The 13,822-nt window shown below is 36.7% G+C and overlaps 1 protein-coding gene across 1 annotated transcript in view; it reads left to right on the forward strand.

Moving 5' to 3' along the window:
- The first annotated feature begins 1,409 nt into the window (after positions 1 to 1,409).
- The window catches only part of LOC143252565 (exostosin-1-like), an 89,405-nt gene continuing 76,992 nt past the window's right edge, over positions 1,410 to 13,822 (forward strand). Inside the window, exon 1 of the mRNA XM_076504905.1 lies at positions 1,410 to 2,469. Within this exon, the coding sequence (XP_076361020.1) occupies positions 1,571 to 2,469 (899 nt within the window). The 5' untranslated portion in view covers positions 1,410 to 1,570. The remainder of the gene's footprint in view (positions 2,470 to 13,822) is intronic.

Genomic DNA, 13,822 nt, shown 5'->3' on the forward strand with positions numbered 1-13,822 from the left:
TACAGTCATATTAGTATATCCAGTAAACTGTTGTTTATGTGGTTACAGTCATATAACCATATTTAGTAAGCTCTTGTTCATCTTGATACATTCATTATATGCACGCTCAGTCAGTTCTTATCTAGCTGGATATATTCATGTGAACACGTATATATTTTAAATAGATTATTATATAGTCTCAAAACAAAATATATACTACACATACTATTATTGTCCTTAACTAAACTAGTTGTATATCAGGTATTGAACTTTACCCTCACTGAGATAGAGACATGTAACTGTTTAAGGTTCAAACACTTTTAAATACTGTGACAATAAGTACACAAAGTAAAAATATAACGCGAAACAACAACAACACCAAAATCATTAAATGGCGGCAAGCTGTCTTTCTTGGAGTACTGTTAGTTTTGTTTGTAGTTAAGAGTAAAGCTACACAAAGAGCTCTGCCCACCACGGGGTATCGAAACCTGATTTCTAGCGTTGTAAGTCTGCTGACATACTGCTGTACCACTGGGGGGAGGGTAACGTTATTATGTGAAATTAAACTGAAGGGCTGTCTGCCACCATCCCTAGTTTTCAGTTCCCCAAAATAAAACTTTATTTAAGTACAAATAGCGGAAACTAGACTGCCTAGTTTAAAGCCAGATGATCTAGTCGCTAAGGCCCGGCATGACCATTTGGTTAGAGAGTTCAACTCGCAATTTGAGGGTCGCGAATTCGAATCCCCGTCACACAAACATGTTCGCCCTTTTTTTTTTTTTTTTTGTTCCCCACTGGTACAGTGGTACGTTCACGGATTTACAAAGTTAAATTAGAGGCTCGATTCCCCTCAGTGAACACAGCAGATAGTCCAATGTGGCTTTGCTATAAGAAAAAGCACACACCCTAACTGCTGAATCAGTTTTAATACTTCAACATGAATTAAAAAAAAACAAACGATTTAATAATATTTACAAGTATTGTGGTTAAACTAGTTCCTACTATAACATTCGTTGTTCATGAAAGTTTACAATGCAAATAGCACTTAGATCACAACTATGCCTGTCGTACCTTAGCCGACATGAAGAGATGTGGTACATAGCGAAAAGCCTTGTCGGCACTGAATATACTTTTTTTTTTTAGAACAAATCTACATTCGGTTATGTCCGATAATTTATCGCTGTCTTAGCGGGAAAGATGTATGATTGATACATTATAACATAATCTGCTTTATTTTCATTCATAAGCTCTTAGGAATAAGTATTTTATATAAACATGAACATTTGTAATATAAATAATAATTTATAAGTTTTTATTTTATTACGTACGTTACAACAAATTTAACCTTTTTGACAAATAAAGAGAATACGTTTCTTTCCCCCCCGTGTAAGAATGTGGACTTGTCTGTCGTTGCGCCGACTCAGAACGAGCCTCACGCGTGTGTTCAAACGAAAATGGCGACGAGTAACTTCATGCTGGTTACAATAGTGTAGTCTCACGTTAGCGTTTGGCGAAGGAGAAATCGGCTGTTGAAGTTGACAGTCCTACTTCAGTAATGTGAAACGCAGTGAAAAACTGCCTTAATTATTCCATGAAGGCTAAAAAACGTTACTTTTTAGTTCTTATTAGCTGTGCTTTTCTTTTGTTGTGTTATTTAGGTGGGTATCATTTATTGAAAAATGGCGACAAGAAAACCAAAGATTTTAAGCTCACGAAACACAGGGTTCGTGGTTATTTGGATATCCGAGAATTATACAGAGAGAAAGACTCGGCCGCTTCCTCGCGGCTCAGAAGAGAAGAAAGGCGAAGTTCTGACGCTCTCACGTGTAGTATGGATACATGTTTTGATTTTTTCCGTTGCGTTGATGACTTTAAAGTGTATATTTACCCAACTAAGGATAGTATATCACCAGCGTACCAAAAAATCTTAAGTATTATTCAAGAGTCGAGATTCTATACAGAGGATCCTAGTCAAGCATGCTTGTTTATTCTTTCTTTAGACACGTTAGACAGAGATCACCTCAGTCCAGACTATGTTAAAAACATACAGTTAAAACTACATCAGCAGGCGAAGTACTGGGACAATGGCAGAAATCATTTGTTATTTAACCTTTATTCAGGTACGTGGCCTGACTATGTTGAAAATATGGGCTTCAATGTTGGACAAGCTATGATAGCAAAGGCAAGCACATCAGTATCAAAATTCAGACCAAATTTTGACATTTCCATTCCTTTGTTCCCCAAACATCACCCCAAGAAAGGTGGTAAGCGTGGGACTATGACTTCAAATAATTTTCCCGTAAATAAAAGATATACATTAGTATTTAAAGGTAAGAGATATGTGCATGGCATTGGTTCAGAAACAAGGAATTCTTTGCATCATATACATAATAATAAAGATATAATTATTGTTACAACGTGTCGTCATGGGAAGTCATGGAAACAAATGAAAGATGAACGATGCGAGAGAGATAACAAAGAATATGACAGGTGAGATTTTTAAAAGTTTAAACCTCGTGTTAATTTTAGTATCAAATCTACTGTGTCGGCTTTGAACTATCCAAATACTAATGTTTACTAACTGTACTTAATAAATTACACATTTTTACAACAACAGTACAAGACAACAAATTCAAGCATACAAATTATAAATAACTTGGACCTAAATTTTAAAAAGTTTTATTTTTATTTTGTTTAACTGAATTACCTTGGTTGGATGGGATGAATCAATATAATAACTTGTATGGTAATAGTTTTGTTATTTATTTGCCTTGTGGTTTTATTTTTTATTGTATAGAGATTACAATTTAGTGTTGAATGTTTTTATAAAGGCTAGAGCTTTGACGTCTAATGATAATATTTTCTCTGTAATGTAACTAATATGAAATTGTTATGAACAAAAAAAATTAATACATACATATATATAAATATACATGTACGTAATTAGAGAATAAAAATCTCACCTTCTCTCCCGTGGCTTTATAGTAAATAGGACGGAAAAGAACGTAAAAAATCATGTTTTGATACCCACTTGGTATAACCCACATAACCTGTTGTATGCTTAGCAAGTTTACACGTTACAAAGTAGATGTTCGTTTATAATAATCCAAGTTAAAAGTTGATTGATTGGTTATTTGGAATTGAGCACAAAGCTCACAATGGGCTATCTGTGCTTTGCCCAACACAGGTATCAAAACCGGCTCTCCAGCAGTGTGAGTCCGCAGACATGCCGCTGTGCCACTGAAGGGGGCCTAAGTTAGGAGAAACTATAATCAATTATTCTTGTCATAAAATTATAGTAACAAGTTTTTTCCTGTTTTTAACACCGTTTTATTCCCTTAGTCCGGTGAAAAACGCATAGAATGTTTTCAATAATTAGTACAACATGGGAATATACCAAAACATTTATTATCATTTCAAATGGATTTTCCTTTATGAAATGCTGGATTTTTTAAAACAAAAAATAAGGAATGCACTCGATTAAAACGCATACGAATCACTGAAACACAAAATAATATTTCTTATATAGACCATCTCTATAAGTTTCGAGAGGATTTTAGTACGGGAAACTACTTAACGCAAAATATAGTTTAAAACTAAATCTTACAAAAAAAACCAGATCTTTTGGTTTGTTTTGAATTTCGCGCAAAGCTACACGAGGGCTATCCGCGCTAGCCGTTCCTAATTTAGCAGTGTTTAGACTAGATGGAATGTAACTAGTCATTACCACCCACCGCCAACTCTTAGGCTACTCTTTTACCAACGAATAGTGGGATTGACCGTCACATCATAACCCCCCCCACAGTTGAAAGAGCGAGCATGTTTGGTGTGACGGGGATTCGAACCCGCAACCCTCGGATTACGAGTCGAGTGCCTTAACCACCTGGCCGTGCTGAGCGTAGATCTTTCAACAGAGTTGCAGATACATGGAGACCATTCAAATATGAAGAAGTTACTGATATTTATATTTAATTAATTATAATAAGTTACCAAAGAAAATAAATAAGAAAAATGATATTTGAAGAGGACATGACTTCATAATGTTTTTCTGACATATTCATAAATCGCAGTCCCCCTAGTGCAGCAGTAAGTCTACGGATTTACAACGCTAAAATCAGGGGTTCGATTCCCCTCGTTGGCTCAGCAGATAGCCCGATGTGGCTTTGCTATAAAAACACACACAAACATAAGTCGCATTGTTAGAAAATTCTCTATATAATTAAACAATTTATCGTGAAAAAAAATAAGTGTTATGAGCATTTCGTAACCGTAGCTTAGGGTGGTTCAGGGAAATCCTACCTTTTCTGAGGGAGTAGATTTGTAAATGTAACGAACTCTGAATCTTTTCGGTTAGTCAGGGCTAGGAAACTGTCCAACATTATACAAAGAAAGGGAGACAAAGCAATGAATGGCCGCTGAATTTGTTGTTAATCGGTCTGGACGAAACTAAATAAGGAAATTGCTATTGAACTAATTTCTCCATAAAATTAGAAATAATATCAAATTTGAAGGTGAACTTGTCATTTGAGGTTATTTCATATGTGTGTACACAAATATAATGAAAAGTCTGGTGTAGAGGTCAAGAAAAACGAATTAAAACTTAGGAATATAATAATTAAAAAATAATAAAACGGAAATAAAATAACGTAAAGTTAATTCATGGTAATTAAAGAAAGACACAGAAACTGTAAATAAATTAATAATAATAAACTAAGTAACAGTTGAAGAGCCTGATAGAATAGTTGAGGGCTCGGCATGGCCAGGTGGTTAAGGCATTCGACTCGTAATCTGATGATCGAGGGTTCGAATTCCCGTCACACCAAACATGCTCGCCCTTTCAGCCGTGGTGGGCGTTATAATGTAACGGTAAATCCCACTATTCGTTAGTAATAGAGTAGCCCAACAGTTGGCGGCGAGTAGTGATGACTAGCTAGCTGCCTTTTATCTCGTCTTACACTGCTAAATTATGAACAGCTAGCGCAGATAGGCCTAGAATAGCTTTGCGCGAAATTCAAAAACAAACAAGAGTAGTTGCAAAACACACTGTTCCTCCAAGGTCTACTGCACCTGACCCTCCAGGGTATTCCACACAATTATCCAAATACCAACACAGTGAAAGCGAAAACACACTGCAAAACGACGTATTGATATAAATGGAAGCCAGTTAGGAGTAACAGAAAAAAGCTATTAACATTGTATAAAACTTACAATAAATTTATTAATCGACTGTATATATATATATGTGTGTGTGTGTGTGTGTGTGTACAGTGTAAACCTTAGGTAAATTTAAAGTGTTGAATGAAAAATTTCATTAGTTTCAATATCACCTGTTAGAGGGATACTACGTGAGAAACTTCAGTAACATAAATCCTAGTAATCATAAGGGTAAATAGCTGATGTATATAATATGGTATCTATGTTGCTCCCCTGGGGTAGGTTAATGCTAAAAGTTTCGTGATAATCGGTCCAGCGGTTTTGTCAGTTATAAGTGGGCACAGACCTTTGTCAAATAACCTAACCTAGATAACAGACAGTGTGTGTCACGCCACATTACTGTTGATTTCTCGAAATATGAGAAGTTATAAAAGCCAAAATTTGTTTATCCAGGTAGAATACTTCGATTATTGTTTAACTATTACGAGTTTAATGAAGAGGGGTGCGGGAGAGGGCGTGAAGCAGTGTAAATTTAGTGATTGTTGGAATTAACTAGAGCCAAGTGCATAAAATGTATTATGAAATTAAAAATATCGATTCAGTTTTAAATTTAAATTGTTTCTGAACTATTTTCTGTTATATTATCACTTTTTAAAATTAAAAAAGAAACATCTTTAATCAGTGGAGACTAAATTAAGAAATCAACACATTTTTCAGTACATACACTAACAATAATATTAGGGTATTCTTTTGTTGCTAAACAACATTATAAAAGTCATTGTTGGAACGTAGTGTTACCAAAACTCACTGGCTTTTCTGTGTATTAGAAATTATTCTTTGAATATGCCGCGAATTCATTTCACGAATGATCTTAATTTTGATTGGGTCACAAAGCAATTTACAGACGTTTAACTTTCTGGACTGTATTTTTCTGTCTCTTTGTTGATCGCGTTTCATTCTCTAAAATTAAATTATTTCAGTTAGCTATGAAATTTGAGACTAGGGCATATCATAGGGTGGTTTGATAATATGAATAGCGTTTCAAATACTACCATCTACGTGGTATCCAAGTTAACTTCATATATCACTTATTAGCTGCAAGTAGAATAAGATTTTGAACATACGAGTCATTCGTGGTAAATTCTGCACAGTGGGTCAGAAGATCCCTTCCCACAACATCACAGACAGGAACATGGATGTTTTATTGCCAAATCTAAACAAATTATAGACGACAGTCTCAGTTTTATTGAATAGTGTACAATCAAACAGCAACATGAAAGTAATTTTCATCCTGTTTTCCCGACACGCGCATATATATAGTAATTTATTTGTGCATTTACGCGTTGAAAATGCGTGAATGCGAACATTACTGGCTGATATTCGTCCTTCTCAATGAATAAAAGGACCCAACCCCTGTCATAGAAAGAAGAATCTCTCGTTGTACCATTACAGTTTTTCCAGTAACTTGCATTGACGGGGAATAACATAATTTAGGTCAAGTCCTCGTGCGTTTTTGTTCGTTTTTGTCGGTACATTAGTTGGACTCTCAGCACAGATAAGGATGAAGTGTAACCTCCAAACCCCTTCACACGTTTTTCAATTCTTTTTTCGCAGTTTGTTCTCTTAACAAAACTGAAATTGTACTTTTGAATTTTTATCTCCGATAATCGTTTTATTTTTTGTCTGATTAATGGTTGCTGTATGCCACTTTTTGTAATCTTTGTTCATTACTATCACTTGGAACAGTCTTCAGGTGTGCACTGACTTAAATAAAAACGGATAAAATTTAGATGTCACAAGTTTAAATCGAAGCGATGGTTACTGAGGCAGTTTATTAGTATAAATAATATCTCTACAAACTGCCTCGTCTGTTGAATCCCTGTTGGCCTGAAGATTCCTAGAGTTAGGCGAAAGGTCTTGTCAACGTTAGATGTAGCAGATATGATGCGGTTGAGACATTACTGTGCTGATTTCTGTACTCTCACTCAAGAGTTCGAATGATTGACGTTGATACTGTGGTTCCTTAGCCAACCTACTCCAGGCAAAATATTATTAGCTAGCTTCACCAGTTTTTGTAAATGAGGAGCACGTTAAGTAAACCTAACTAATAATGGTAAACAAGAGGCATTTACTCTAGGAAACTCCCTCTCCAACCATTTCATTACTATATGTCCGTGTGCCAGTAATACCAAGCGTGGCTATACCCGATTTGATTTTATTACTGATCAGGATCTCCACTAGTCTACCCTCAAATTGACATTATTTTAGGTAGGATTATAGTATATTAATTCATGAGGCTTTGAGTATAGTCAAGTGCGTCAGTTGAAGACTTTGACATCCTGATCACAAACCTGTAATTAGATCTCAAATCGGTCAAGGGATGATGATGGAACTATGAGCTAAAAGTTTATACTTGAAAAAACTGAGAGTCGTTTTATGAGCCGTTATGCCGCGGCTAGAAAAGCGTTAAGAATTCTTTACCCTAATTCTGATGTGTAGGATTTACGTGAAAATATATAAAAAAATCTCGGGATTAGCTTAATCCAGATCGCACCGAAATAGTTGTTGTTAAGTAGTTTGACAATATTAGTAGCATTCTAACCACACTGAAGGTAAATGGTATTGAAAGAAAGGCCTCGTTGGCACTCAGGGGCGTAGCCCGGGGGATTGGGGTTAACCCCCCCCATGGACCCAAACTTTTTAGACAAGTTCAGTTGCCACCTGTGAAGTTTCATAAAGATCCGTGATTACATGGCAGATAATTTCACACACAACAAATGGTCAAATGCAAATTTCTGATTGAACACTCTTTTAATACAGCAAGTTTTGTCAGAACTAGAGAAATATAATCGAATAGCTATGAAAGGCTCAAACGCCTGTTCGTTCTTGCCAGGACATCTACAATACAGTTTGGTTCAACTTTAATATCACGGTGAATGTATAATGATGCCGGGCCATTCAATTGATCTTCAGTGGTGGCATTTCTCAAATACGTTTTGAGTCTTCTGAGATTTGAAAACGAACGCTCCACTGAGTTCGTTGACACAGGCAGCGTGGCAAATACTTTCAACAGTCTAGAAATGACTGGGAACATTTCTGCATTGCACATTGCATATGCATATATGACATTTATTGGTCTGTTGTTCGCAAGTGATTTGTACCAAACCCTAAGTTCACCTACTGCAGCTAATGAAGTGCTGTCAATGTCAGCCTTGTATATCTTGACCAACTCTTTAATTGGTCACATTGTTGTGCTGTAGGTTATGACAGTTCTGTGGTAGATCCTGATAGTAGTAGACACATGAAGTCTGTAAGGAGAGTTTTGTGACTGGACAGACGGTCACATATTTGTGAAAGAAAGTGATCAACAAATGGTACAAATACAACAATACGAAAGTACTCCTCAGGGCTAGTGGTTTTTGGGTTAGCAAGGTGCATCTGTCTTTTAGCCTGCCTTGGCATTATGATGTCAATTTGAAGCTAACTACACAGAGTTTGAGCTTCACAGAAAATGTTGTTAAATTCATTCACAGTATTATTTCTGAGTGAACGGATTAAATCTTCCACTATTTCTGCGTGATGCATCGCAGCACCTAAATCAATGTTCTGTTGCTGTAGTAAGTTGCACAGATGTAAACTAAAGGAAAACAATTTACCAATGGTAAGTAGAGTGATGTTGAATTCTGGCTGTGTTATAGAACACAACAGTTGATTGGCTTGCGTGGCAGAATCTCTGTCTTGCTAACTTGATATGGTCTCAAGGACATCTGCAACTGCATGGATTAATTCTAGAAAGACAATGACTGAGTCATGCCTCTCAACCCACCGGGTGGGGCAGAGATCTTTCAAACGTTTTTTTTTCGACTCAGGTGCTTTATTCTCCACCGAAAGAGGCAAAACGTATTTTCGTTTAGGTGTATTGAGAAAGTTTTCAATGCTAGAAATTATTCCCATGCAATTTCGCACAGGAACTTCTTCACAAGCATCAGAAATTGCCAAGTTTAGGAAATGGGCACTGCAGTGTACATAGGGTGCAAGTGGGAATTTATCAGTTATGTGTCTCTGGACATCATTGAATTTCCCACTCATAGAGGCAGCACCGTCGTACCCTTGTCCTTGCAGGTAAGCCATGTTAATACCATATTTTGTCAAATTGGTTATGACAACATCAGCCAAGTTTCTGCCTGTCATATCATAAACAGGTATAAATTGCAAAAAATCTTCTCTCATTGCAACAGAGTTGTCATTGGCATGCAAATATCTAACACACAGCAAAAACTGTTCAATGCCTGAAATATCTGTTGTTTCATCAGCTAATATTGAGAAACACTTTTCAGCATTAACCCTGTTGACCAAAGCATCAAGAACATGAGTATCATAGGCAGTGATGATTTCATTTTGAATTTGAGGACTCGGATATGTAGCATTCCTCTTCGTACTCCGCAGGTTCGAATCCTGGTCACACCAAGCATGCTCGCCCTCTCAGCTGTGGGGGCGTTATAATGTTACAGTCAATCCCACTATTCGTTGGTAAAAGAGTAGCCCAAGAGTTGGCGGTGGTGGTGATGACTAGCTGCCTTCCCTCTAATCTTACACTGCTAAATTAGGGACGGCTAGCGCAGATAGCCCTCGAGTAGCTTTGCGCGAAATTCAAAATCAAAAAACAATCTTTGTGCTCTTGAAGCTTGCTGAAAGCTTGACATCACCCTTTTCCCTGTAGCACAAAAGTGCCCGAAAATCCCCATCATTATTGATGGGCTCCTCATCAGTTTCACCAACAAACATTGGACCAGAATCACATTTTCCCCTCAAAGCTAAACCCTGTCTCCCACACAGCAATACAGTATCAATAATAGGCATTAAATATTGCCGGTTCTGTTCAATTTCTTGCTTGTAAATTGCATCAAGCTACAAGTGCACAGATGAACTTGTGTTTACGACCTGTAGAAAATTGTTAGCTTTTTCTTTGCTGTCTTGGTGGTACTGTTTCAATTCATGTGTCTTGAAGTCTTCAACAGCCTTCTTCCAGTTTGTGTATGGAAGTTTCACTAGTTGTTCAAATTTCTGGCTTCCAATACCAGCATCATCAGGAGCAAAAAGACAGCAGTGCTTGCAAAAAGCACCCTTTGCATATTGACTGCAGAGTAGCCATCTCCACTGTGAAAGCCAACGATGCTGAAAACGCAGCTTTCTTGGATCATACTGGGGGAAAACATAATCACTCCCTGGCTTCCAGGCATTCTCAAGGAGGCATTTTTTGGTTTCAGCGTTTATCTAAAAGAGACAGAAAGACGTAGTTCTAATTAAGTTATTTTGTATATAGGAAAGTTTGTGATCAGAGTACAATAATCTCAAAGAGAAAGGCGTAGAGCTGTACTTCACAGAGCAGGCCTAACATCCTGTGGCTGTAGGCCTACAATCACTAGTAGCAATGAATATTCAGTCTAAAACTCATCAGAGTGTTTGCATGATTTTTAATACAAAATTAGTATAATGAGGAATCGACTTACCTGTTTACCAATGCTGACATCATCAGAAATGTAATTTCCAATGTCCCAGACTGGACCTGAGGTGGTAGTGGCAGCACTGGTAGAAGGCCATGGTGATGACTCTGACAATTCAGTTGACAATTCTGATTCAGTCTGATTGGCTACAGCAGATTGATCAGGTTCAGCCTCATGAATGGGTTTAAAGAACCCATGCAGTGTCATTTGCTTTTTCAGGCTTGACATAGTGAATGATTGTTTATCGCAACTTCTGTTTGTTAACGTCACATTCACAGTTCCATTGGCGCCATCTATAGTGAATCATTCACTATAGATAGCGCCAATGGTACTAGGTTAGGGCCATGGTGCTGCCAGCCTGCCACGGTGCCACCAACTGTTTATTTGTGAAGTTAATTCTTGAAATCCAGGGAATCTGAACATACACTGTCCATAATATTTGAATACAGATTATAGACACTATACATATATTTTGCACTCTCCTGAGTGACTCTATATTTTATATGTTGATGACAGAACTGTAGGCCTACTTTGCTGGGCCTGATAACTTCAAGTTATATATTATATATGTAGGCCTATATATTTATTTATGATTAAAAAAATAAAACAAATACCTCAGTGTGCCATTCTGAAATTTGTCAAAAAAATGGTCTCAGAATGCATAATTCAGGCTTTTCTTTTATGTTTTTATTAAAAAATTTCCCGGGGGACATGACCTCGGACCCCATTAACATGGCTTTGCGCCTGCGGCGCTTACATCAAGCAATTAAATGAACCCCCCTCCCAATGGCCATTTCTGGCTACGCCCCTGTTGGCACTAGATGTAGCATTTGTATTTGTGGTGTGTGTAATATACATATTTGTTTTCTACTGACAACAAGTTTTATAGCTTTTGTTTCCTTTTCAATGACTTATTTCTATTAGGAAACACGTTTGGTAAGGAAAGATTATGGGTATTGCATGTTTCGTAGTTAACACGTTTGTTAAGGAAAGATTTGCGTATTACATGTTTCGTAGTTAACACGTTTGGTAAGGAAAGATTTGCGTATTACATGTTTCGTAGTTAACACGTTTGGTAAGGAAAGATTGTGCCTATTACGTGTTTCGTAGTTAACACGTTTGGCAAGGAAAGATTGTGCGTATTACATGTTTCTTAGTTAACACGTTTGGCAAGGAAAGATTGTGCGTATTAAATGTTTCGTAGTTTTAAGATTCGATGACTTTAAGGTCTGATTTTATGATGTGGCTTTGAGCAATGATATAATAGTTTGGTGTTAAAAAAGAAAAAGACATTACACCGTGTTTGAGACATGTCTTGACAAAAAACACTAAAGTTGATATTACCAACAACACAGTAGATGAAATTACTTTACAATACCTAAAAGTATCGGTGTGTTTAAGATTTCAGGTTAATGTTGTTGTTTTTTTACTAGGTGCTCATGGTAATTTAACAGTTGGACTGGTACTACCCTAAACATTTCTCTAGGGTTCTGTAAAATCTTCTTATATAATTATTACGAGCACGTGTGAATTTTGTTAGTTTGTTAGTGGTTGGCTTTTTTAGATTTTTGAACTACTTCACAGTGAACTTAGCCTCCTTTGAAAGAGTTCATCATTGTTAAAGAGGTTAGTTTAGTTGGTAACTTCGTTTTGGAGTTGAGTAATCGGAAAATGTTTTAATAACAACACTCAGCCCTCGTGTAGCTTTGCGCGAAATTCAAAAACAAAAAACAATCGTCATGAAACTGCGGTCGGGCAGTCCTGATGCATTTCACCTCAGTGTCTTTCTGTCTAACGAACAATTAATTTTTGGGTGAAGTGCTCACGAGGGGAAGTTTGTTTTGTTGTTTAGAATTAAGCACAAAACTACAAAATGGGCTGTATGCGCTCTGACCACCAGACATGCCGCTGTGCCACTGGGAAGCACGAGAGGAAGAAAATAATATTCGAAATGTGCCACTTTTTGTGTTTTGATGTCAGTGTACAAAGTTGTTATAAACTTTGTATGGGGTCATTGGGAACTTTTTATGCAAGTATACATGTATAGGAAAGATATATATGTGGGTTAGGTATTAAATGAAGGGTAATTTATAATTTATATTTATATTACGTGCCTACTTTGGTATAAGAGTTGGAACTGTGTTGTTGTACAGTACAATATATGTTCGCCTCTGTATTACGTTTCAGTTCGTCTGTGTGATTAGGGAATTCCAACCAGAATACTTAGATTAAGTAAAGAGGGTTTGGTTCAAATTGTCATTTAGAGCTCACTGGTTTTTGGTGCACGCTTTCATTAGTGTTAACGATTGTCACTTGACTAACGAGACAAATGAATAATTTCAATTTGTTTCCTTTCTGCAGTATTAACGTCGTAGACATCTGGTGAAACCATCCAAAAGTCAAATCGTTATCAAGTGATAAATAATGGATTTTCGTGATGTTACTGGTTCATCTTGATTCTGATTGTAACTCATTATTTGACGTAAAGTCCGTGTGTTTCTGATTCGGTTTATAATCGGAGAAGGATTGGACCAATTGTCATTAAACCTATCATGTGCCCTTAGAAACCCTCGGGCTGTAACGTTAACAGCGGAACCGGTTTTCGGATCATTTGCCCTTGTATTATCTCTTGGGATCGCTTATGTCTTTCCCCGAGTATTGAACGGGGTCGTCACCTGATAAAACATTTATACGCTGTTATGTTTTTTATACTATTGATTAAGACGATGTCATTAATTATTAGGATAATGTATAGTTGTGATATGTCTAGCTTCATCAGAATTTGATGATGCTTCCAGTTGCCAAATTATACGTCATACTAGTTTAACACAAGGCTGCACTTCGAATTATCTGGCATCGAAACTAGATTTTTAACCTTATAATCCTTCAAATTAAATTGAAACCGGGAAAATTTTCGTGTTTCTGTTTTGGTACTTTCACGTTCGTTTGTGCTAAAAATTCTCGAATACCTTTAATTAATTTGACAATTTAATTAAAGATTCTCCCCCCATACACACAGAAAGGGACCGAATCGAAAATTCATCAACTTTTAAATCACGAATGTGAATTTTAATTATCGCTAATGTTCGTAATTTGAGTAATAAACGAATGACACAAGTTGGCTCGTTTGTCCCAGGCTTGAAATTACTGATTATCCCTTAAACGGTGGCCATCATCAATTGACG

Source organism: Tachypleus tridentatus, chromosome 6 (assembly GCF_004210375.1).
Source record: "Tachypleus tridentatus isolate NWPU-2018 chromosome 6, ASM421037v1, whole genome shotgun sequence".
Lineage (NCBI taxonomy): Eukaryota > Metazoa > Arthropoda > Merostomata > Xiphosura > Limulidae > Tachypleus > Tachypleus tridentatus.